This window comes from Artibeus jamaicensis, unplaced genomic scaffold, assembly GCF_021234435.1.
Source record: "Artibeus jamaicensis isolate MK-2021 breed Jamaican fruit bat unplaced genomic scaffold, CSHL_Jam_final contig_886, whole genome shotgun sequence".
Lineage (NCBI taxonomy): Eukaryota > Metazoa > Chordata > Mammalia > Chiroptera > Phyllostomidae > Artibeus > Artibeus jamaicensis.
The window spans coordinates 1,431,583-1,457,237 of NW_026522002.1; the positions used below are offsets into that span (position 1 = coordinate 1,431,583).

A 25,655-nucleotide genomic window follows, 5' to 3' on the forward strand; every position below is an offset into this window, starting at 1 on the left:
TGTTTTGTAAATGTTTTCTACTTTTTCTGTGGCTTTTCTTTTCTTAATAGTGCTTCGGGGGATGGGGGATTGCAGGAAGGTGGTCAAAAGGTGTAACCTTTCAGTTATGAAATAAGTACTAGGGATGTAGTGTACAACATGATTATAGTTAACCCTGCTGTATGATGTAAAGGGCAGTTATGACAGTAGATTCTCCTGTGGCCACAAGGAGAATATACATACACACACACACACGTAGCTATGTGACAGATGTTAACTAAACATTGTAATCACTTACAATATATATGTCAACCATGCTGTACACCTTAACAGCTATGTATGTCAATTATTTCTCAATAAAACTGGAAAAAATTGTGTCTTTTAAACAGCAGAAATGTTTAGTTTTTATGATCATAACCAGTATAACATTGTTTTTCTTTTATGGTTTATGTTTTATCTAGGGAAACCTGGATCATATTTTCTTTTATGTGTTTTTAGGTTTTGTTTTTTAAAAATTTTACTTTTATTTTTATTTTTATCCTCACCTGACGATATGCTTAGGGAGAAAAACATCAATGTGAGAGAGAAACACAGATTGGTTGCCTCCTGTAGGTGTCCTGACCAAGGATCGAACCTGCAACCCAGGTATGTTCCTTGATTGGGAATTGAAACCGTGATAAGATGGTACGCCAAATAGCTGAGCCACACTGGGTTTAGAATTTTTCAAAGTTTGAGGTTTTACAGTTATATATATGATCTGTTTTGAGTTAATCATTATCTTATGGATAATAGGTATGGATTGAGGTTCTTAATTCTTATACATGGATCTTCTGATTTGTTGACAAACTCTTTTTTATCTAATGACATTGGAATTTTTGTTGAAAATCAAATGACCATATGTGTGGATATGTTTCTGGACTGTTGTTGTTCCATTGAGTCTCTGTTTCTGCGCTTTGGCATTTGCCAAAACCTCATTGTCATTGACTACTATAAGCAGTCGGCATAAATCATGAATTCAGGTAGCACTAGTGTCTCGACTTGGTATTTTTCAAAATTGTTTTTGACTATACTAGGTACTCTAGTTTTTCATGTAAATTTTAGAGTTAGCTTGTCAAGTTCTATGAAACTTGCTGGGATTTTGATGGGATTGCAATAAATTTATAAATCAGAACTATTTGGTAGCAATATAGCTTTCTGTAATGATGGTCATGTTTAGTTACTAGCAACATTTGACTATTGACTACTTAAAATGTGGATAATGAGACTGGAAATCAATTAAAATTTTTTTTGTTTGTTTTTTTGAGAATTGATTTCTTAACAATAGAGTCTTCCAATCCTCAAACATGGTATATCTGTATATATGTTATTTTAAATCCTTCTGTATTTGTTAACTGTGATGTTAGAATGTTGAGAAGGTATAATCTTTTGGACATACTTCTTTGAGTTATAATTTGAACTTTGGCAAAGTCAGTCCTTCCTTCCTCTCCCCTACCTTCCACCTCTTTTCCTGCCTACCTTCCTTTCTCACTCTGGGGCATGTTTGCTGATTATAGAAGGAGAGGGAAACATTGGTGTGAAACAGAAATATCTATCAATTGCTTCCTGTGTGTGCCCCTACCTGGAATAGAACCTGCAATCCTTTTTTTGCGGAGGGGAGGTGTACAAGACTCAGTCCTACCAACTGAGTCATCCTGCCAGGGCAAAAGTCTTTAAGTCCTTTCCTTTAATTTTTTTATAGTCTCTTCTCATGTTTTCTATTCTTTGTCTTTTAGTTGTCTGCTTGGTTCTGGGTACAAAAGGTCTATAGTATAGTATGTGCATATCTTGCTTTTCTTTGTATGGTTTAAACTATCAGGCAATGTAAGATTTTTCAAATGGGTCCTGTACAGCTCCTTCTTTGTTTCAAATGGAGACCCTCCATTTCACCTTGACTCGCATTCCTCCTTTTCCTGGCAACTGGCTATTCATTACATTTGAAGACTGGCAACTGGCTATTCATTACATTTGAAGACTTTCTGGGTACTGTCAGTAGGTCTCCATATTCAAGAGACTTAGCTTTGCACTCTTTATGTGGGGATAGTAGGTGGAGATGAAATCTTGCTCCCAAAACACTGGAGTATAAGGAGAAGGACAGTTTCTTGTGATAGTTCTTTCCACTAAACGCTCAGATATCCTGTCACATGTACTTTATGTGTCAAGATGCTAAGAACACAGGTTGGTGATTTGAACTTGCTTGATGAACGTGGAATTTTCTTTTGGAAGATTATATTTATTTTCAGGGCGAGGGGCAGGGAGGGAGAAAAAGGATAGAAGCACTAGTGTAAGGTTGCCTCTCACACATCCCCTATTAGGGAGGGATGGCCCATACCCAGGCATGTACCATGGGAAGTTGAGCCTGTGACCCTTTGGTTCACAAGCTGGCACTCAATCCACTGAGCTACACCAGCCAGGGTTAAACCTGGAATTTTTAACAAAAGATGTGCCTTTTTGGTGTGTCTTACAGTCTTGAATGCTCTATCCATCTCACACCAGAGAAAATACTTTTCTGATTGATGAGATTGTTCTTTTGTTCTGTGAAAATTTATAATCCACCTCCAGAGATTGTTTTATGTGGCTTCATATAGAATTTTTAAGTGCTGAATCTCTGTTCTACTTTTTTACCTCTAGTTAATGATTTTAATCACAGCTTTTGTTAGGTGTATTTTTTTAGGAAAAGGTTTGTGCCTCATAGAAATAATAATATATTACAAGACTTCAGTGTAGGTTAGCCACACATGTTGTGATATATTGGTATTCCATAGAAGTAGTAGTGCATATATAATATGTTGGGTGTTTTTTAACTCTTGAAATAATTGTACATTCATACATGAGAAATACTGCAAGGAAATCTCATATACCCTTTAACCTGTTTTTCCTAGTGGTAACACCTTCCCTTAGCTGTAGTGCAATATCACACCCAGTAAATTGACACTGATACAATCTACAAACTGAATAAGATTCTTCTCCTTTTATTTGAACCCGTGTGTGGAGTTGTAAGAGCAGTGTTGGAGAATATGAGAATGCACATCTACATTTATATAATGTTACATATCACATGTCTGGTTTGCGTAATACTATCACAGTCAGATTTAGAAGAGTCCCATCATAAAAATTCCTCTTGATGCTGTTTTATAGCCACAGTCACCTCCCCCACCACCAACTTCCTTGGAAACTACAAAATTTTCTCCACCTCTATGATTTGTTCACTTCAAGAATGTTGTGTAAATGGAATCACATACACAACCTTTTCAGATTTTTTTCACTCATCATAATACCTTTGAAATCCATTCAGATTGTATGTATGAACTGTTCATTCCTTTTTATTATTGCTTAGTGGTTGGTATCCCATGGTATGGTTGTACTGTACTTTTAACATTCATCCATAAAAAAGGTCATTTGGGTCATTTCCAGGTTTTGGCTACGAGTGATCAAAGCTGCTATAAACATGGCTATACAGATTTTTGTGTGACTATAAGGTGGATAATACAAACCTACAAAAGTAGATTTATCATTGTTCACATAGAAAATAATACAATAATTAAATAATAATACAAGAATAAACTCTGTGTTGCACACTCACAACTATAAACCTATGTTTGCCCAACCCTGTATATAAGTTTTATTTCTCTAGAATAAATGCCTAAGAGTACACTTACTGGGCAGTACATTGAGACTGGAATATGGGTGCTGTGTTAGAAATTTCTGAACAACATGACTTAACATGGGGACTTTGACCATCTCCAGTTTCCTTTAATTCTAACAGTTTAAGTTTGAAAACATAATTGTTTATTGGTAAATAAGGGGTAAGATAAGAATATTTTCAAATGTAAATGAACTTCAATATTAAAAATTTTGAGGGAATTCAGTTGTTAGTATTCACTTTTAACAGTTTTCTTAGAATTTACTGTACAATTCACCTATCAAATAATTCTGTGTTTTCTGAACTTAAATAGTTTTACAGCTATCACCATAGCCCAATTTGAGAACACTTAAAACACTTCAAAAAATTGCTTTGTGCCTGTTCACAGTCAGTCCTCACATTGTATATCCAGAAATTTTATGTCAGTGGGATCATTCAGTATAGTCTTCTGTGTCGGGCTTCTTTCAGTTGGCATACTGTTTCTGAGGTCTGTGTACCTTGTTATATTACTACAGTTCACCTGGCATAGGTAAACTACTTTTTCTGTATTTACCAGTTAATGCATTAGGATTGTTTCCAATTCGTGTGTGTGTGCATTGTTATTTTTCTTCAAGTAACCTTAGGAGTAGATTGCCGACTTAATGTGGTAATTGTATATTAAACCCTTTAAGAAAATGTCAAAAGGTTTCCAAGTGGTTGTGCTATTTGTATATTAACCACCAGAAATATGTGAGAATTCCAGTTTCTCCCTTGTTATCACTCACACTTGGTATTACCTTTTTGATAAAGCCCTGTTAGTGAGTATATTTTGGTACTGCACTGTAGTTTTTTAAAATTATATTTTATTGATTATACTGTTACAGGTGACCTGATTTGTTCCTCCTTTGCCCCCCTACACCCAGCACTACCCACTCTCTCAGGCAATCCCCCATAGCATTTTCCATGTCCACGGGTCATGTGTATAATAAGTTCTTTGGCTACTCCATTTCCTATACTATACTTTACATGTCTGGCTATTCTGTAATTATCCATTTGTATTTCTTAATCCCTTCACCCCTCTCCCATTTGGCAACCATCAAAACGCTCTCAGTATCCATGATTCTGCCTCTGTTATTTGCTTAGTTTTTTGGGGTTTTTTTAGATTCAATTGTTGCTAGATAGGTATTTATTGTTCATAATTGTGATACTATTTGAGTCCCTTTAACATTTCTTATAATAATGGTTTGGCGATGATGAACTCCTTTAGTTTTTTCTTGTCTTGGAAGCTCTTTATCTGCCCTCCATTCAACATGACAGGTTTGCTGGGTAGAGCAGTGTCGGCTGTAGGTCTCTACTCTTCGTGACTTTGAATATTTCTTGCCAATTCCGTCTAGCCTGCAAAGATTGTTTTGAGAAATCAGCTGACAGTCCTGTGGGAACTTCCTTGTAGGTAACTCTATGCTTTTCTTTGCTGCTTTTAAGATTCTCTCTTAATGTTTAACTTTTGGCATTTTAATCATGTGTCATGGAGTGGGCCTCTTTGTATGCATCTTATTTGGGAGTCTCTGCTTCCTGGACTTGTGTGTCTATTTCCTTCAACAAATTAGGGAAATTTTCTTTCATTATTTTTTCAAATAGATTTCCAATTTCTTGCTCTTTCTCTTCTTCAGCACCCCTATGATTTGAATGTTGGACCTCTGGATGTTGTCCCAGAGGCTACTTACATTGTCCTCTATGTTTTGGATTCTTTTTTCTTCTTGTTCTGATTGGTTGTTATTTGCTTCCTTATATTCCATATCATTGATTTGATTCTCGGCTTCATCCACTCCACTGTTGTTTCCCTGTAAATTGTTCTTCATTTTAATTAGTGTATCCTTTGTTTCTGGCTGGATTTTTTTTTTTTACGGTTGTTGAGATCCTCACTAAGTTCCTTGAGCATCCTTATCACCAGTGTTTTGAAGGCTGCATCTGCTGGATTGATTATCTCCATTTCACTTAGCTCTTTTTTTTTTTGGAGTTTTGATTTGGGCCATGTTTCTTTGTCTCCTCGTTTTGGAAGCCTCCCTGTGTTTCTATGTATTAGGTATAGCTGCTTTGACTCAGTGCCTTGGTCGTGTGGCCTAATGTAGTAGATGTCCTGTAGGATCCAGTGGCACAGCCTCCCCTATCACCTATACTGGGTAATCGATGTGTGCCCTCTGTGTGGGCTGAGTACACCCTCCACTTGTGGTTGAGCCTTGGTAGTTGTTCGCAGATCAATGGGAGGGATTCACCTAGGCCAGTCAGCTGCAAAAATTGGCTTTGGTCACCAACCTTCACTCTCCATGGAGGATCAGCTGTGCAGGGTAGGGTAGTGGTCTTCTGACATGATCTGTAGCTGTCCACTGGGTGGGTTGGCCCTGGGGTTTCCTGGGTGGTATAGGCCAAGGTCAGTGTTTTGCCCTGGGGCCATCCTGGCTGGAATAGAGCAATCTGAGATGGCTTCTATTTGTGTTGGACTTGGAGACTTCCCACGTAAAGCCAAGCTGTGAATCTAGGCTGGTTGCTTCAAGTGCTAGGCCTGAGGCTCGCTGAGGCCAGCTTTGCTTGCTTCGGAGGATTTAGAAAGTTGTGAACCCTGAGTTAGACCAGCCAGTCATGTGGAAAAGCAGCTTGGGTGGGGTGGAGTCTCAGGTATGGTTCTGGGTTGTCAGTTCTGTGGGAGGAGGGTTCAGAAAAGGGACAGTGGCCTCTGGTCACCTTCATGCCTGACACACAGCTCTTCCCTGTGTGCCATTCAAGCTGTTAACCTGGGGCTGGAGCTCAAAGCAAGTGAATCTGAGTAGGTGAGTCCACCTGTGAGGTCTTCAAGGGGAACTACTTGGGGCTTCAGCAATATTCCACCAACTCAGTCCCTGCTGGGTTTTGCAGCCAAAAGTTGCGGGACTTAAGAGGGGACTTAAATTCTTGACACTGGAACTCTGGGCTGGTGGGCCTGGTGTCAGGTAGGATTCTTTGCTCCTGAGATAATCCCCCAATTTTTATCCACCACATGTGGGTGAGGGACCAGCCCTTTCCGAATCTGCACCCTTCCGCATCTGTGCCCCTCCTACCAGTCTGGATAGATGTCATTTCTCTAATTCTGTAGTTGTTAGACTTCCATTCAACTGCATTTCTGATGGTTCTGAGTGATGTTTGTTCTATATTTTAGTTGTAATTATGACATGATTGTGCAAAGAAGTGAGCCATGTCTGCTTACAGTGCCATTTGATTGGAAGTCTACCTCATTGTAGTTTCAATTTGCATTTCTCAAAGAACTAATGATGAACCTCTCGTACCCATTTTTAAAATTGGGTTATAAGCCTTTTTAGAATTATAAGATTTCTTAAGTATATTCTGGTAATAGGCCTTTTTTTTCTTCCTGATGTTTTTTGCAGAGGAAATGTTTTTAAATTTGATGAACTTCAATTTATCCTGTTTTTTCTTATAGAAATATTTTTTAAGAAGACAGTTTTACTAGTGAAAGAATGATGTATATGCATTATAAGGTGACTTAGTCTGTTTATAAAACATTATTGGGTTACTGTCTTGATTGTTTTCTTGGGTTTTAGTCCCCCCCCCCAAAAAAAAGGGAAAAAGAACAGGTACTGGTATCTATATTTTTGCCCCATAACCTCTTGAATGTATTACACCTGTGTTTGGTTTTGCCATATTACTTCATATTGAAAAGGCAAGAAATATTTTCACCTTAGAACTGTTAAGGAATGTTCTTGCAGAGCAAATAATAACCCCCCCACTTTTGTGTGTTCGTGTGGGTGTATATCTGTTACTGTCATTTCATTTAGAACTCATAGCAGAAGAAATAAAAATGCTCTTCATCTTTTCACTTTGTAAGTTTTTAATGTAGTCTTTTCTTGTTGCAAGCTTCTTAAAAATTTGCTGTCTGAAGATTTATTACAACACTATAATTTTAGCGGAAGAGACATCAGATTTTTGTCATTTTTCCCTCCCTTCATGCCTGTATACATCAGTTTTTTGCTTCATTTGCCATTGGTTCACTAGTAATAAATTATCAAAGTGCAAGGTAAATCTTGAGTAGATTCTTTTTTGTGTGTAAAGGAAGAACTTTGTTAAAGGAAGAAATGCAACCGTACACTTAATTGTAGTTAGATTTCTTAACCAGTCATCTTAATAGGCAAAAGGCAACACAGTGATAACACTTAATTGAAAGTGAACTCTCTGGGGTGAATTTCACAATGAGGATAGAAGTTAAGGAGATTGAGTGCTTTTTTTCGTATGCTTAGCAATGCTTTGCATCACTTTTAAGATTCTCCCCTGTGCAGAACAATCTTGGCTTTGGGGCACTGTGTAAATATGTATAGACTGCAAGCCATGTAAGTGACTGATAATGAAGATCAGAAACTAGAGGGGCCTGAGATCACCTTTCAGAACAAATAGCATGAACTAAGTAGTACACACTTGCTAATTTATATGTATATTGTGTCCTCCACAAGCTACAAATCTTTCTTGCTAAGAAGTAAAAGGACATAGCTAAACTTGGTGATAAGATTAGGGGAGGGGAAGATAAGGGGAATTTAGGTGTTGCTTCACTGGAAATATTTTGAGAGAATTCTGTGAGGGAAAATGTGGCATGTTGCTGGAGTAACATAAGCTCTCATGGAAGATTATGTCTGTCAAAATTAGCTATGCCTTTTTGCAAGGTTTCTCCTTTGTTTTATTTGTACACAATTAGAGGATTTTGAAGGTGGAATGCCTGTTTATGTAGACATTTAACTGTATAGTTTTTTAAAACAACACTCCTGATGCACAGAAGTGAGGAAATGGAAAACTGTTGTAATATGCATGTTATAATTCTTTAAACATTTACTCTCTTTGAGTTTGTTGGAAAGGATTTCAAGTAAGTGTTCATGCCTTCTGTGGTGATGGGTCCTTCTGAGTTAACCACAAGTTTTTTGTTGGGCATTTAGCAGCACCTAGCTGTATAGGTAGTCTGATCTGGTCCTCTTATCAGCCACACTTCAACTATCTGTTTGTATTTGTTGGTGTAGTATTTGTCATCTGGGCTAGACTTGATTGGTTTCTCATTTTTAAAAAACATATACACTGTATTAGGTTTGTATTTTCCAATGTCTGTATATTTTGAAGTTTCTGAATAGATCATGGGAAAACTTAATAACTACTATTAAAACCTGTAGCACAACGAAAATAAATTACTTTGGCTTAAGCCAAGTAAATTCATACTTTGCTTATACCTTCCAATAAAGCAAAGATGTTAATTAAAGTTGAATTTGTGAAATATCTTCTTATAGAAACCTCAAAGATGGAATTTGTATTTTAAACTTTAATTTTTAAAAAATTGGCATAGCACCAATCTGTGTGGCTCAGTTGATTGGCGTCATCATGCAAAGCAAAAGATAACTGGTTCAATTTCTGGTCAAAGCACATACATGCCTAGGTTGTGGGTTGGGTCCTAGGTTGGGTCTTGTATGAGAGGCAGACTGATCAGTGTTTCTCACATCGATGTTTCTCTTTCTCTCTTTCTCCTTCCCTTCGCCATATCTACAAATGGAGAAATAAAATCTTTTTAAAAATTACAACAAAATTGGCTTTTTGTAAGTTAGATGTTTGGAGCACATTAGAGAGTATTTCTCCTGTGTAACCAGTTTCTCAGTGAATAGAACAGGTATGTCAAACTCATTTTCACAGGGGGCCACATCTGCCTTGCAGCTGCCTTCAAAGGGCCAAAATAATTTTAGGGATGTATAAATGTAACTACTCCTTAACCGTTAAGGAATTGAAATTACATTCACGTCTTTAAAGGCAACCTCGAGACTGATGTGGCTCCCCGTGAAAATGAGTGTGACATACCCTGGACTAGGGTATCTACATCAATAATACAGTAGTAAACAAATTTAAAAGTATTTCAGACTTTTAAAACTTAACACATAAATAGAACCAGATAAGCCTAGCTATTACAATGCAAGGTCAAGTGGGTATAAATGCTATCTTTAGAAAGAGTTATAAAATAATGCTTTTTCTTCTCCATCATTGCAATTTCTATTATTAATGCCATTATAAATCCCTTTTGTTTTCAAGTACAGTATGTTGATTGAAAAGAGGACAAGTAGTAAACTGAAAGGGAGAGTGTCTGGGAAGTCTTGAGCTCAGTGCTGCCTCTGCCTGAGCAAGTCACCTAAATAAACCTTCTTTGGCTTTGGTTTTCTGATCTGTACCGTGAACAGTTTATACTTATTAGATCTCAGCAGGATTGTAATTTTTTTATAAAGCTGTTGTAAATAAATATACTATCTGAGATACTTAGTAATTATTTGCAAATATTGTACAGACTGGAAAATAACGAACTATACTGCTTATTCCATTTTAAGCTCAGAGAAAAATAGAGCATCGATGGAAATCATTTACTAGTTTTCATATAAGGTCACAAACCTCAGGTTGAGTTATCTCTACTGTCAGCATGTGGGCATTGGCACCAATTCAACTCCAACATGAATTCCCACTTTGGGATACAGAAAAGAAGGAAACTTTATTCAGTACAAACAGCTTCATTGTGATACAACACAGCTGTGGGGGACAGCTCAATTATGAGACAGCAGGGCTATGGTTCTGAGGTGGCCCTGGGGCTAGACATCTTTGCTTTACTCCTTTTTGCTCAGCTGCCAGGAAAATGCAGTCCTCAATTTTAGATAGAAAGGGGAAGAAAGTACCCTCTTAAAGCCGGGGGAGGGGGGGCTGACTTATATAGAGAAAAGTCCCTGCTTCTGGTCCCCAAATGGTCCATCCTTACTTATGTAAGTAAAGGAACGCTCCAAATCTTCACAGTTCTGTGCAAAATCACTGTCCTGATTGGCTAGTGAAGATACTAATGGGGATATAGCCGTGCATCTCCAGTTGGCCAGGGAAAGTCTTTAGTTCTGTTGGTTGAACTAGGATTCCAGGAACTCTTTTAAATGGGTTGGCTTAGACTGCAGCAACACAGTGCAGGCAGGCAGTTCAGTGCAGGCTTCTCCCTGAAAAGCAGTTTGTATAAGAGGCCCCTAATTTAGCAGTGGCTGCTAGGCTCTATTTATAAATTTGACCCCAGTTAGCCACCAGAGGCCTTCTCAACAGGTGCATTCATTCTTGGGGTCAGTAATATGTACTGGGTTGTAACTGCAAAGACAGATTTCTTAAACCAGGAGCCTTTCTTAACCAGTTTTGAGATAATGGGGTTCTGCTGCTGTTAGGCTTCCATTGGAGATAGTGAATCACCTTTTCCCCTCTGCATTTATAATTGTACTGATTATGTATATTCTTGGGAGAATTAAGAAAATAATCAGTGATTTCATTTTTTTATGTAGTATGGTTCAGGTTGAGAAAGACTATGGACGTAGAAGAATATAGTGATGTAATCTATTATGTGAGTTTACAAATGCAGAACAAATCTGGCAATAAAGATGTTCTTTGTAATTGGCACATCACCCTTCCCCCCATATACTTTTTGTTTCCATGTAAACCCAGATACTTAGCGAACACCTACAGTCCTCAGTATCATTGGTAATGGTGTACTTTGCCCAGATCTTTTGGAGTTCCCCACACTTGTTTGTCTCTCCCTTTACATATATTTTCCTCTCTGGGGATATTCCCTTTTTTGTTCACCAGAGTAGCTGATTGAAGCCTCCCTCGTCATTTGTTTATTCATCTCTTAGAGCAAAGTTGGTATTCCCTGTTTTTTACCACAATACCTAGTATCTTAACCAGCATCTTTCACTTTTAAAATTTTCTCACCACTGCTAACCTTATCCACCCCCAGAGGGCAGGGACTATTAGACTTGTCTCTACCTAATGTATGTTGGTTGAATATTAAATAATTCATTTACACGCTCATTGTGTAATGATAGGCATGTATAGTAAGGTTTTCCACTAGTAGCAGCAGCAGCAGTGTATCTTGGCACCAAATAACAGAACATTCAAATGAGCTGAACCCATAACTACTACTACCGGGGCATAATGACAATAAAACATGTCCCGAGTGCTGTGCTTGTATTAATCACTAAATACAAGTATGTAATTAGTGACAGAGAACAAGTTGATGAGGTCTTTTAAAAAAATGGATGGATGCATTTAGAATAGATAAGGTGGATAGCTAGGGCTCCAAGGAGTTACATACCCAAAAGATTCAAATGAGACTGCTTTTGTTGTCGTTAGTTAGAAGGTACCATCTCTGGGTCTCATAGTTTTCTTATTTGGGAAATTAATTGTTTTAAGAGTATGTATGAGCAACTGGAAAGGAGAAAGCAACATTATAGAACTGTGAAGTACAGGGAAAAGAAACAAATCTAGGTTTCTAGTTACCATTTTTTCTTTGTCAATCAGACAATTTAGTTAATATAGTGGATGTTTAGTAAATATTTCTTGAGTGAACTAAAAATTGAGGCTTCAGGATAATAGTTAACAAGAAAGACACTATATATTGAATTGTGGGGAGGCAGAAAGAGTAGCCCAGCTAAAGGTACCTCTGGAGAACTTCTAGAAGCACCACTGAATATACTTGGGAGTGGATTGTGAAGTTGAGAACCCAGACCTGGCCCATAGTGCATGTGGGAACTCGTGCTGATACTTTGGAGGAAGGGAGTGGTATAATTAATTAGTGGCAGTGGGGGGGTGACTTTGCCCTCAAGTCCCCCCATCCGCCATGGATGAAAGTAAATGCTACCAAGACACAATCTGCTTGGGGAGGAGAGGTGGCCAGTTTCTCAGAGGAAAAAGGCCAGGAGCCTCTTCCCCCAGGGGCTTTTATTGGGTTGTAATACACAGGAATACAGGGTGGCAAGGATCAATTCAAAGAAATCTCTGAGGGCTTAGTCTCAGTCAGTGTCTGTCAGGAAAGGGTTGCAGAAACTTTGGGAGACATACTCATTTTCTGCTTGGACCCTTACCATATGAATGAAAGCACTGTTAGCAAAGCAGGTTTCACAGGATTTTTTGGAATTCTTTCTTATGCCAGATTTATCTGGATCCTGCTCTAGCAAGGCAAGGAGCTGCACGGCCTCCCCATCAGGTTTTCAGGCTTAAGTGGGTTAGAGCCAGGAAGCGCTTCTCCCAGAAGACATGGGGACTCGGGATATGTCAGAATAGCTGGGGGGCAAGGGTCTGTTGCAGCCCAGAGTCCTTCCATGATGGCCTCCCAAGTGATCGTGTCTGGCTTAGGTTGCCCCTTGCTGTGAGAAGTCTTACCCATCATGGACATCAACCATGCTTCGGGGGTAGGGGGAGGAAGCTGAGGCAGTGTTTGCTATCAGAGACAAGCTTTGTCTCCTGTGGCTTGCATTCTGGAGGTCACTGGCTCATCCTTAGCCATGGGGAGTAGTTACAATTCCTGAAACCAGGCAGAGTGGTCCCCAATGGCACTGGAAGAATAAATTTTCCCATTTTTTTTGTGATAAACTAAAAAAAGGACACTAAGTTTTCTGTTCTTGTGTCCTAGCCTTCTTTGTATTATCATGTATTTCTGAAATGCCTTATATCAGCTTGTCAGAGTCCTCAGTAACTCAGGATTTGAATTAGGTAGATTTCTGTCATATTAAGAAGTGTTCAGGTGTTCTGTAGGAGTTGTTATGATTTATTGCAATAAACTGCCATTTACCTTTTACCATTTTATTCACCAATTCATTGAATGTGCTATTTAGCTTGTATCAGATATTTTGTTTTTTACTTGTGTGCTCTGAATATTTTGTGTTGCTAATAGATCATAATCTCCAAAAGGGAATTGTAATATCTTTCATTTGTTTAGTATTGGTCTCAGTCCAGTGTAAACAGACAGGTTCACTACTTTAAACAAAGTTTTAGTAAAAAGTAGTAATTTAGTTTAATGTTTTCTGAATGCCTTCAATTGGTGAAATACTAAAGGTAGAGGAAATGGTTTGGGGAGTATTAAATTACTGAGTTTATAGAAATAACCTTTAAATACCAAAGAGGAACATGTTTGGAAAGGATTCCTGATGCATGATAAAGTAATTCTCCATTATTTTTTTCAGTCCCAAGATTTATATTGTGTTAATTTTTTAAACACAAGGACATATTGTTGCCTTAGGCTGATGATGAAATAGAACACATTTCCAAGAACGTAGCCATTGTTAGAAGTGCTGGATGATGTCTTTAAGTCATCTTTCCCCCATAGTGTAACTGTGTTTTGAGAAGGATATAAAAACCTGAATGAAATATGTTTTAAGTTATACCATCAAAAGGTATAATGAAATCTTCTTATTCTTGGATTGGATTTAAAGAAAAAATTTCATGTACGTTTGAAAGTTACAGAAGCTTGGAGTTGAAAGGCATTTGCTGAGCACACTTTATTTTTTATTTCTTTTATTCATTCAAGAGTCTCCGTAAAGATACTTTATATTAAGCTGACAATTCCACATGTGTTATATAGTTAAGGCACAATGCCAAGAATTCAACCTTTAGCTAACAGGAAATAATGGCATTAAGAAGCCCAATATTCCATTCCCATATCAGCTCTATACTCTGGTCAGTGGAACTAGGGAGAGATTGTGGGCATAAAGTGGGGTGGGTAATGAAAGGCACTTCTGTCATTGATGTGAGACTCTTTCAGTGGCTAATGACTTGAAATAATGGTGCCTGGATGGTGTGGTTTTACAACTGCTCAAGTTTCATTTTAGAACTGAAAAGTCTTAGAGCTTATTTTTCTCACTGTCACTTATAATTATTCTTAGGATGGGTTTAGTTTTAAAATAGAGAGAGTGAAAATTTCATTTCATCTTTTGTTAAAATCTCCTTTATGCTTTGCATGTTGACCTAATACAGAAGAGATGCGCACAGATAATCCACAGTAGCTAGTGAATATCAGATTTAATTTGGAGTAATAGTAAACATTATCTTTGTATATAAACAGTAGTAGGGGTAGAATCTTATTATTACAGATGTCACCCAAAGGTCATTGGTATTAATTCAACACTATCACGAATTCCCAATTGGGATGCAGAGAAGAAGGAAGCTTTATTCAGTGCAAATAGCACACTGTGAAAATAGAACTTAGGAGGCTCTGGGGCCAGGCATCTCTTTTTCTGGTAGACAACCCTGCTCTGAACTGGTCTGCTCCAATGAAACATCTAGGGCAGGGGTGTCAAACTCATTTTCACAGATGGTCACATGAGCCTCACAGTCGCCTTCAAAGGGCCGAATGTAATTTTAGGACTAGATAGATGTAACTACTCCTTTTTTTTTTTTTTATTGATTATGCTGTTACAGTTGTTCTATTCCCCCCTTCCTTCCCCTCCACCCTACCCCCCATCCCCACCATCACCATCACCCCCCCTTTAGTTTATGACCATGTGTCTCAAGTCCTTTAGATTCTATATTTCCCATGCTATTCTTGCCCCCCCCCCCATCTATTTTCTATCTACTGTCTATGCTACTTATTTTCTGTACCTTCCCCCCCTTCTCCTCCTCCCACTCCCCTGTTGCTAACCCTCCTTGAGATCTTCATTTCTATGTTTCCACTCCTGAGCTAGCTGTCCTTTTAGTTTGCTTTCGTTTTAGGTGTGGTTGTTAATAACTGTGAGTTTGTCGTCCTTTCACTGTTCATGTTTCTTTAACTTCTTTTTCTTAGATAAGTCCCTTTAACATTTCATATAATAAGGGCTTGGTGATGATGAACTCCTTGAATTTGATCTTATCTGAGAAGCACCTTATCTGTCCTTCCATTTTAAATGAAAGTTTTGCTGGATAGAGCAATCTTGGTTGTAGGTCTTTAGATTTCATGACTTGGAATACCTCTTTCCAGCCCCTTCTTGCCTGTAAGGTCTCTTTTGAGAAATCCACTGACAGTCTTATGGGAACTCCTTTGTAGGTGACTGTCCCCTTAGCTCTTGCTGCTTCTGGGATTCTCTCCTTCATTTTAATCTTGGCTAATGTAATTACGATGTGCCTTGGTGTGTTCCTTCTTGGGTCCAACTTCTTTGGTACTCTCTGAGCTTCCTGGATTTCCTGGAAGTCTATTTCCTTTGCCAGATTGGGGAAATTCTCCTTTATTATTTGTTCAAATGCATTTTCCACTGGTGGCTGTGTCTTTCCCCCTTCTGGTACCCCTATAATTCGGATGTTGGAGCGTTTAAAGATGTCCTGGAGGTTCCTAAGCCTCTCCTCATTTCTTTGAATTCTTGCTTCTTGACTCTTTTCTGTTTGGCCATTATTTGCTTTCTTCTGGTCCACTCCATTGATTTGAGTCCCAGTTTCCTTTTCATTGCTATTGGTGTCCTGTGCAATTCCATTCATTTCAATTAGTTTCGCCTTCATATATTTGTCTAATTTGTCCGTATAATCGACCAGTTCTGTGAGGATCCTGATCACCAATGTTTTAAACTGTGCGTCTGTGAGTTTTGCTATTTCTTCATCGCTTAGATTTATTGGTTCTGGGGCTCTGAGATCCTCCTGTGCCATTCTTGGTCTGTTCGGGCCCTTTAAGTGTGAGAAGTGGTGCCTTGGATTCCCAGGTCGCTTGGTTGTGACGCTGTATGGGGGGGCGTGGCCAGAGCGGGGAAATGTAACTACTCCTTAATAGTTAAGTGAGAGCTTGGCGCTGCTGCCAGGTAGAAATAAGGTGCTGGGCTGGGTAAAACAAGGTGGAGGGCCAGATTTGGCCCATGGGCCTTGTGTTTGCCACTTGCTATCTAGGGAAACAGTCTTCACTCTTCTGTGGATATGGAAAGTGTGCTCTCAGAGTCAGGGGGGCTGACTCATGTGAAGAGAAGTTCCTGCTTCTGATTCCTCATTAGTCTGTCCTCGTACAAATTAGGGATCCAGCTTCTCAAACTCTGATTGATCCAAAATTCACTGTCTTGATTGGTCACAATGGAGCTTCTCCGATTGGTCAGTGAAGAGCTGATGGGAATATAGCAGCTCTGATTGCATAGGGAAAGCCTCTATCTTACTGGTTGCAGTAGGACTCCAGGAACTCCTTTGAAAAGGATGGCTCAGGTCAGCAGGAGTGCAGTACAGACAGGCAATTCAGTGTAGGCTTTTCTCTCAAGCAGTGTTTACAGGAGAGGCCCCTATTTATAGAAATGACTGGTAGGGTTTTTTTAAAATTTTGAGTACACTTAGCCATAGGGAGTCCTCTTTGGTGGGTCTCTTCTTTCTCAGGGGTCTATACACAAAACATTGACTGGCATTTTTCTTATGTAACGAAACTCTAGCTATAACCAAAGTGTGTGTGTGTGTGTGTGTGTGTGTGTGTGTGTGTGTGTGTGTATTCAGGCAGTTTTGTTAGCTTAGGAGTTGAGTTGTAACTGTTACTTGCTTATAACTTCAGAAGCCATTTTCAGTGCACTCCTCTCCTATAGTTTCTTGAGATACTGCGGATTAGTGTTCCAAGTTTGTCAAAGGTTTTTGCCTGGGACACAAGTGAACATGAGTAAAGTAGTTCTTTTTCTGCTGGTGGTAAGGGTGAGCTTTTCTCTCTCTGACAAAAGTCAACTGCCTTACGGATTTTGCCCCTCTTCCACAAACTACAGTTGTGACTAGAGTATTCAAGACTCACCTGCTTACTGTCACAGTGGTTTTATTGTTTCAAATCAGCACCTCACTCTACTCCTACTCCATTTTTTATTCCAATTTGCGTATTTGAAAGGCTGTGGAAAGAAAGAGTGTTTTACCTGGGATTTAGCTACTCATGTGTTTGGGGACCACTGCAGTTGGGATACACTGTGGGGGGGAGAGGGGCGGTGCAGGAGGTGGATTGTCCACGTTTAAGGGTTAAAGCTATTACTTTAAAAGAAGTGCACAGCTATTTCTGAGGAGAGCTTTTGATAAAACAAACGGTTCTTTACCCAGACTTCACATTAGAGTCTCTTGGGGAGCCATTTAAAATAACTTTCTCCTCAGTGAACTTCATGTCAGACCCATTAAGTGATTGACACTGTTGGTGGGGCCAGAGCATCATTGTTCGTTGAGAGCTCCCTGGTTGATTCTAATATTCAGTCAGATTTGAACATCATTGATCAGAGGGTAAGCATGGATGAGAATCAATGATATGTAGTGTTGTCTACCAAGCTGCTATTTCTTTAGCAACTTGGGTGTATTTTGTTTAGGATTTTAGCACATTCCTAATGATGTATGTAACTTTTCATTAAGTAAATGAGTTTTAAGTTTCCAACTATTTAGTACTGTAGTAAATAGTATATGGGATTTATAGTAGCTGAATAGTGATTCCTAAGTAGTAGTGTTGATCTAATCTCCTTGCCCTTTCTACCACAGGCCCATTTTCCATCTTTACCCTACCTGAGACTGCCAGTCCTTGACTCTTCCTCCCCTCCGTACCTGGCTAAACTTGCTCACCCCAAAACCAGTTTTTAAAAATACATTCCTGAGGTTGCTGTTCTTTACAACACTTCCTCAGATGTAATTTTCTGTTTGTGTCTGATTGATTTTTTTTTCTTGCTGCTTTGTCTTCCTATTTACACCTAGCTCTTAAAAGAGCAGGAATTCCCTATTTTTTATACACCATTGTATTTCTAGTATCTAGCACAGTGTGTGAGATACAGCATATGTTGAATGAATGAATGAATGAATGAAAAAATAATGCAAAGCACTGGATAAGAATTACATTAGCTATATGTGTTTATAGAACCAACTAAATAATAGAGCTCATAGGAACTTAAGGACTTCTGAGGCTGTAGATACCATGTTGGACAGGAGCAATCAGGAAAGTCTTTGATATAGATAATAGAAGTAGGAAGCAAGGGGATATGAATTGTCAGGTTCGGGGTGAGGGGAGTCAGTAGCCAGACGTGTTTGTTTAGGGCCAGTGTGCCACAAGAATTGTTTAAATATGTAATACCTGACTATTTAGTCAGAGGCACTGATCTCTTTTTTCCTTAGATTGCTCCCCTCCCCCCACCAAAAAAAGAAAAGACAACAGCCAACACAATAGCTGTCCAGTGTGAATGAATCAAACTTACGCCTATTTTTTTTGTTGGATTGGCAAAAAGCATATATTTTGGGGAGTGCTGCAGGATCTCAGTAGTTTATGTGTGCCATGAGATGAAAAAGGTTGAAAATCACTGGTTTAGGGTATAGTTATCAGGCTGGGAAAAGGCAGGCATTAGATTAATGTTACATTGTGGACTTTAGGTTTTCACTTCATACATAGTTGAAAGACATTAAAGATCTTAGAGGAAGGATCAAAACAGTAATTTTAAAGATGAATTTGGCATTAGGGTAGAGGCCAAAATGGAAGAGTCAGAAGGAACTGGAGTATAATTTTGATTGAGGGTTCTGGAGCCCCATTTGTGCTCTATTATGTTTGCTCTCTGTTTGGAAGGGAGAGCATTTGTGCTGGGATCTTGACATCCTTGAGCTTTGCTGGACTGCCGGATAGACAGGAAGGAGTCAGTGCAGGAAACCTGTGGAAGAGGAATAAAGAGTGATTGCATTTTTAAGGAATTGTTATTAAATGGTAGCAAAATTTGACTTAAGTAGTGTGACTTTTCTTGGTGGATTTATTTTTTTTTAAAGATGGGGAAAATCCATACCTTTTTTAATTCAAAAATTGGTTGGACAGGCAAACCAATTCTTTGATGCTTCTAATAGCAAATGAATCTTAGGACAAATTTCTAATACTTAGGAATGTATTTTCACATCTATGAATAACTTAGGATATTTATATAAATTTTATAAGGAAAGCAGTGTTACAGAATTACAAAAGCAAGCCTACTATACCCAGGAGTTAGACACTGACATTAAACCTTTGGCAAATCACTGTCTACATATCATATTTGTCATCTGTAAAACAGAAGAAATTAGACTAAATATTTTCTGAGTGGGAAGAACCAACAGAACATAGTCCGGACTTCACAGCTGAAAAGAAAACATATCATTACACATAAACCAAGGTAAAAAGATGATCATGGTTGGCTTTTTTTTCTTATTAATTATTCCTGTTTTGAATTGTCTAGGGAATAAAATGCATTGGGATTTATTATTGTTCTTTGCTAATGTCTGGTTCAGTACACAAAGCATTGGCAAAACCAGAATATTCACAGCAGCACCCTGTACACCTTTTTTGCAATCCTGGTGGGTTCCTCTTCTGAAAATTTTCTAGACATAAATCACTTTATGTGGCCTGTCATGTAGAACTATAGAGGGTCAGTTTAATACTTGTGCTGAGGTAGGCTCTCTAAATAACAAAAAGAAAAGAAAAAAGAAACTGCCTGTAGCTGCCTCTGCTGTTCACAAGGCAGTGGATGGCCTGGTTTTAAGTGCCTCTTAATAGCTGTCATGCTTTAGCATCTACCTACTCATCTGGTTGCTAGTATCTAGGACCTGATTAGAAAACAGCACCTTTAACTGATTCTTCTCCCAAAAATTGCCCCCCCAAATACTGATATTAAAGGAAGATTAGAGAGACTACTTAGTCCATTTTTGTTTCTAAACTCTCTTCCTTAAGGATCAAGAGGCTCTAAAGGCTGTTATCCAGTGGTTTTCAGAAGTATCTAGGGGCCCTGGGAAACTTAAGAGCTAGATAGTAATTTAATTAACTATAGCAGCAATTTTCAACTGCTGTGCTGTGGCAGGTACATGGTGAACCACAAGAATTTTTAAAACTGGAGTATCTGACTTTGGGCACAGGCACTGTCCTCTTTTCCCTTAGATTGTCAAATGAAAAAATGATGGCAGCCAACACAATAGCCATCCCATGTGAATGAATCAAAATTACACCTTTTTCTGTCATTGGTAAAAAATATATTTTTAGGTTGCCGCAGAATTTTAGTTAATTTAGTAATTTATAATTTTATGTGTGGCACAAGATGAAAAGGGTTGAAAATTGCTGAACTATAGCAACAGTGTTGCATATTCTTGTTCCCTAGTCTTTGATTTCTGTATTTTTCATTAGCATTGATTTTTTTATATAAATATTTAAGGTTAAAAAATTTGCAAAGTCTCACCCTTTGTAGTACACAATGGAGGGAGAATAACATAATGGTTACATATTTTTAAGTACCAAACTAGCTCATGAAATACTAGTTTCATGTCCACTTTTTACTCTGAAACATTTAGTTCTTTCCTATTCTCTTCAATCCCATTGAAATAATATACGAAACAGTTTTATTTGCAAGAAGATGATTACTCATGGTACACCACTAAATTTATTAAATAAATTTAAGAAAATGTAAGCTTTCTTACAACATCAAGTGTTCCTAAGGTACTTAATATTTTCAGTTTTACTTAAGTATGTATATTCACAACTCCTAAAATATTGAGGACTTTAAACAGTACTTGGATTCATACTGGATCCTAACCTGTCACTGGATGCCAAGATAGGATAATGAGGGCTTTACTAAGTACTCTCTGCCACCAAGAAAGAGACCGTGTATGTAGTCAGATGAGTTGCAAGACTTTATAATTTCATAGTGAGTATGCAGCTATTCATTTGTGGCAGATGGAGCTTAATTTCATCTTTTTTCCAGTGAGGGTTTTCTGGGTCATTGATTGGCTCACCTGGCTGATTTTAAGTGCTTTCAGTGATATTTTCACTTAAAAGAAGAACATTCAACAAGAAGCTTTTATCAGGTGGAAAAAGAATTCTGAGAAGATTAATGGGTCTATTATTTTAGAGACAAAACACTGTCTTAAAGCAAATTAACCAAGGAGATTGTTGTTCCCTTTAGAAAACATTTCACTGGCTTCTTAGAAAGAGAATTTTCCTAATATGAGAACCTAAGCAAATGGAGTACTTTCCAGACCTTAATTTCTTTTCATTTCTTTGCCTTCTTTTTAGTATAATAAGAGCAGTGCTAACTTACCAAATAATGTCAGCTAAGTAAAAGGAATTAAATTATTTTAGGCTTTTTCATATTTAAGTGTAAGTCATGGATTTTTGTCATTCAGAGGAATCAGATTCAAATTCTAGCTCCATCATGTGGAATCTTGCCAGGGTCCAGGGGTCCAGCCTCGGCAGGGCTCAGGGTCCCCGAAGGATGGACGGTGCTGGTGACGAATGAAGAGTCAGAAACCCGATTGGATGCCGGAGAACAGCCAGCCTCTGTGGATCTGACTGAACTCTCAGAGTTTGATTTAGGCTTTATTTTTATAGAGATTGTTGTATAACATTAAAGGAACAGGTGCATGGCTTGATCAGTTAAGCAGAAAAAACGAATACAGAGGTAACCAGGAAAAGTACAAGAATTTCCATAGTTTCAGTTATGTTAAACAAAAGTTGTTTTGACCAAGAGAGCCATTAATCAGATAATTAGAAATAGCTGTATGTACAGAGTTTAGATGTCTTATTGTTTATTAAGGTTCTTAGAATTTCGCATGGGGCAAAAGGATACACTAAACTGAGCAGAGGTTATAGGAAATTTATTATAAGGCCTTTGTGATGTCTAACTTAGCTATCTTTCTGTCTAAAATGTTTCTTCATATAATATGAACTCTGACTCCTTGGTAATGGTTTCTACATGCTTAGTTTGTAGTAACTGACCAGCTTCTCCTGTTTCTTTGCCTGTCTAATTCTAATTAATATATATTCCTGTCCAAGGTAGAGGAGGGGCTGTTACTCTATAAACTTTTAGATATTCAGGGGCTACTTCATTAGGGGGGGACTTTGTTCTCTGGCCAAGAAATTATTTTGTATAACTTCATTGGAATTATGTGGATCATTGGACCTGAAATGCAGGTGTCTATTAATCGCAAAGACAGACATGCAAGGAGAGATAGACAGGAAATCCAGCCACAGTTACCTCTGTTGTGCAGATGCATCTCATCCCTCCTGACTCTGTCGAGGGACAGCTACTGGTCAGCTCCCGACAGAATCTGTATCCCAAGAACACAAATGACTGGGCAAAGGTTGAGCAGCTAGTCACAGAGGGACTACACACTGGAGGTTTCCTATCATTGTTATTGGGGATTAATTAATGATTAACCTCATTCCAACCATCCATTGGTCCAAATAAGTTGTATTTACAGAACTGCATGTACTTAAAAAATAATACTAAATTAGGAAACTTTAACTTGTGGAATTTTTAAGGCAGAGGATATGAAATGGTATAGTTGAGGATGAATTGCATGATTCCTTGCTGTACTGGGTAATCAGTATGTCATGTTTGCGGCTCAAACCCTGACTTGTTTATAATAAATTTAGTTGCTGGAACATTACCACCATCACCATCTTGCCTCTAGTATTCTGACCGAAACAAATTTGGATTTCTTCCAGTTTGCCAGCAATGTGTCTGTTATTAAGACTGTTGAGATATTGTTAATTTTGGAATGGCAAACCTTGCTCTCATGAAAAAGCAGCTATTCTGTGTTGTTCTTTCATTGAAATTTGCATAATGTGCAATCTATGGGGAAGTCATTTGAAATATAGATACTGAACCCTGGCCGGATAGCTCAGTTGTTCAGCACATTGGTCAATATGCCAAGATTGCAGGTCCAGTCCCTGGGCACAACAAGAATCACCCAATGAATGCATAAGTGAAGCAACAAATTGATGTGTTTTTCTCTCTCTCCCCTTTTCTCTAAAATTGTTAAAAAATTTTTTTAAAGAAATAATTTAAGTACTGAAAGTTTTGGATTTGCTTTACTGTGAGAAACCATGTACTTTTTGTAGTCTAGACTCTAGTCAGCAAACTGTGGCCCACCACTTGTATTTTTAAATGGTCATTAATGGAAGTGTCTACATAATCATTTTGATTTTGCCTCTTGGCCTACAAAGCCAAAATAGTTTGCTGACCCCTGGTCTAACGAAATGCTATAATAAACATTGACAGTATTTGATTTTATATCTGAAGAATTAAGTATGAGGTCAGGGCTGGCTGGGTGACTGCATTGTTTCACTTCTGGATTCCTCAAATTAATTATGTTTAGGTAATGTGTAAGGCTTGTATCTATTAAGAGTTATCTATTGCTGTGTAACATATCCCCAAAATAGCAAATTAAAACAAATATTTCACACTTTTTTTTTCAGTTTTAATGAGAGACACTTGACAAATAGCACTATATAAGTTTAAGGTATAGCACGATATGACTTAACTATGTTGCAAAATGATTACCACAGTAAGTTTAGTTTAGTTTAGTTTAGTTAACATTCATCCATCATCTCATTTAGTCCCCCTGCCAAAAAATGTTTCTTGGTGATGAGGCCATTTAGGATTTACTTTCAAATATATTATTTAACAGTGTTAACTATAATCATGTTTTACATCACATCCCCACTTAATTACTTAGTTTTACAACTGGAAGTTTGTGTCTTTTGACCACTTTTATCCAATTCTCACCCATTTTTAAGAGTTAAGAATTTACGAGTGGTTTGAGCTCCAGGTTCCTAATGAGGTTGTAGCAAGATGTTGGATGGGATTGCAGTCACCTGAAGACTTAACTGCAGCTTGAAGATGTAACTTTTCAAGGTGACTTGTGTGATTTTGACAAAGATTTTGAGTTCCTTGCTAGCTGAGGGTAGGCAAGGAAGGAGGTCTTAGTTGCTCACCATATGAACCTCTTCTTCAGGCTTTACAAGTGTCCTCATGACATGACTCCTGGCTTCCCCCAATGGTCCAAAGGAGAGCAAGGAAGAAGCCACAGTGCCTTTATATATAAACTCAGAAATCACTTAACTCATATTTTGTTTGTTAGATGTATGTTATTAAGTATGTGTGGTTCACAGTCAAGAAGAAATTTAGGCTCCCGAGGGTTTTTTTTGTTTTTGTTTTTTTTAAGTGAGAAGTATCAAAGAATTTGGACAGATTTTAAAACCAAGCATGATCCCTTTCAATTGTGATAGTGGTAGAAGCAGGGGCTTACACATGCTTTGCCAGGTGTGAATGGAGTCTGTTCTTGTATGATTGAGTTACATGAAGTATATTGGCAACTTTTCTAGATAAGTGATGGACTGAAGGTGTGAGTATGTATCTTTTAGGAGGAAGTGAGAGTACTGGTTTATTTGGGTAGTCTGTGTATTTTATTAGTATCAAAGTATGTGTATGTGAAGAACCTGTGCATTTGAGGGATGTGTGTTCTTGTGTGGGTTGCTTGAGGGGTGGACTTGGGGGTTGCGTGAGGGGTGTGGGCAGATACATGTATGTGTCTGTCCAAAATAGTATGTGCTGCTGGTGTGTCTGAGAGGAGGCTGAGGCAGGGTGACACTGGAGTGTTGTTTTACATGAAAGTAAGGCTGATTGGTGGGAAGGGGTAGATTGAGACTCATTTGGAGGCCTCCAGAAGAGGCTACATCTCTGCTTTTGGGAGCTGTCTTTGCCCTCAATTGGGATTATTTCATTATATACAAACACGCATATGTATGAAATTTATGTGAATGGCTGTACTACACAAGCCTGTGAAATTCATCTTACCCAAGCCACCCCATTTTAGTTTGCCCCCGTCAGTTCACTCAGGGATCTGCTTCAGGTCACCATACTCTCTTCATGATCAATCATGTTTTCAGGGTGGCCTGGATGGATTTAGCTATGAGGGAGATTGACCAAATCTTTGTATTATAAAGACGCATTTTCTCCTTTTGGAATATATATATATGTATGTATGTATATATATATTTTTTAAAGCAAGGGAAGAACTTTTTTTTTTTGAAATTTTATTTATTTATCTTTAGAAGGGGAGGGAAGGAGAGAGGGAGAGAAATATCAATGTATGGTTGCCTCTCGTGTGTCCCCTGCTGGGAACTGGCCCCTGCTAGGAACTGGCCTGCAACCCAGGCATGTGCCCTGACTGGGAATCGAACTGCGATCTTTTGGTTCACAGGCCCGCGCTCAATCCACTGAGCTATACCAGCCAGGGCTAGAATATATTTAAAAACAGTTTTTGCGTGGACTTTAAAGTACAAATTTTGAATTCAGAGCTATGTTCAAGGTGTCAGAGGAGAAAAGAAACATGTCTCTCAATCCTGTAATAGTAGACATTGGTAATATTAATGTTTGAAATAATATTTTCCATAAGCTCAGATTTTAAAGAAAGAATGTGAAAACTGTTCTAGATCACAAAAATATTG

At 38.2% G+C, this 25,655-nt stretch overlaps 1 protein-coding gene across 2 annotated transcripts in view; it reads left to right on the forward strand.

Annotated features, from left to right (window-relative positions):
• RYBP (RING1 and YY1 binding protein) overlaps positions 1-25,655 on the forward strand; it is an 88,083-nt gene that overhangs the window by 30,127 nt on the left and 32,301 nt on the right. Inside the window, exon 3 of one of the 2 annotated variants that reach the window (XM_053654793.1) lies at positions 541-624. The exons of the other annotated variant lie outside the window; for it this stretch is intronic. Coding sequence (XP_053510768.1) covers positions 541-624 — 84 coding nt within the window. The remainder of the gene's footprint in view (positions 1-540; positions 625-25,655) is intronic. 2 annotated transcript variants of the gene reach the window in all.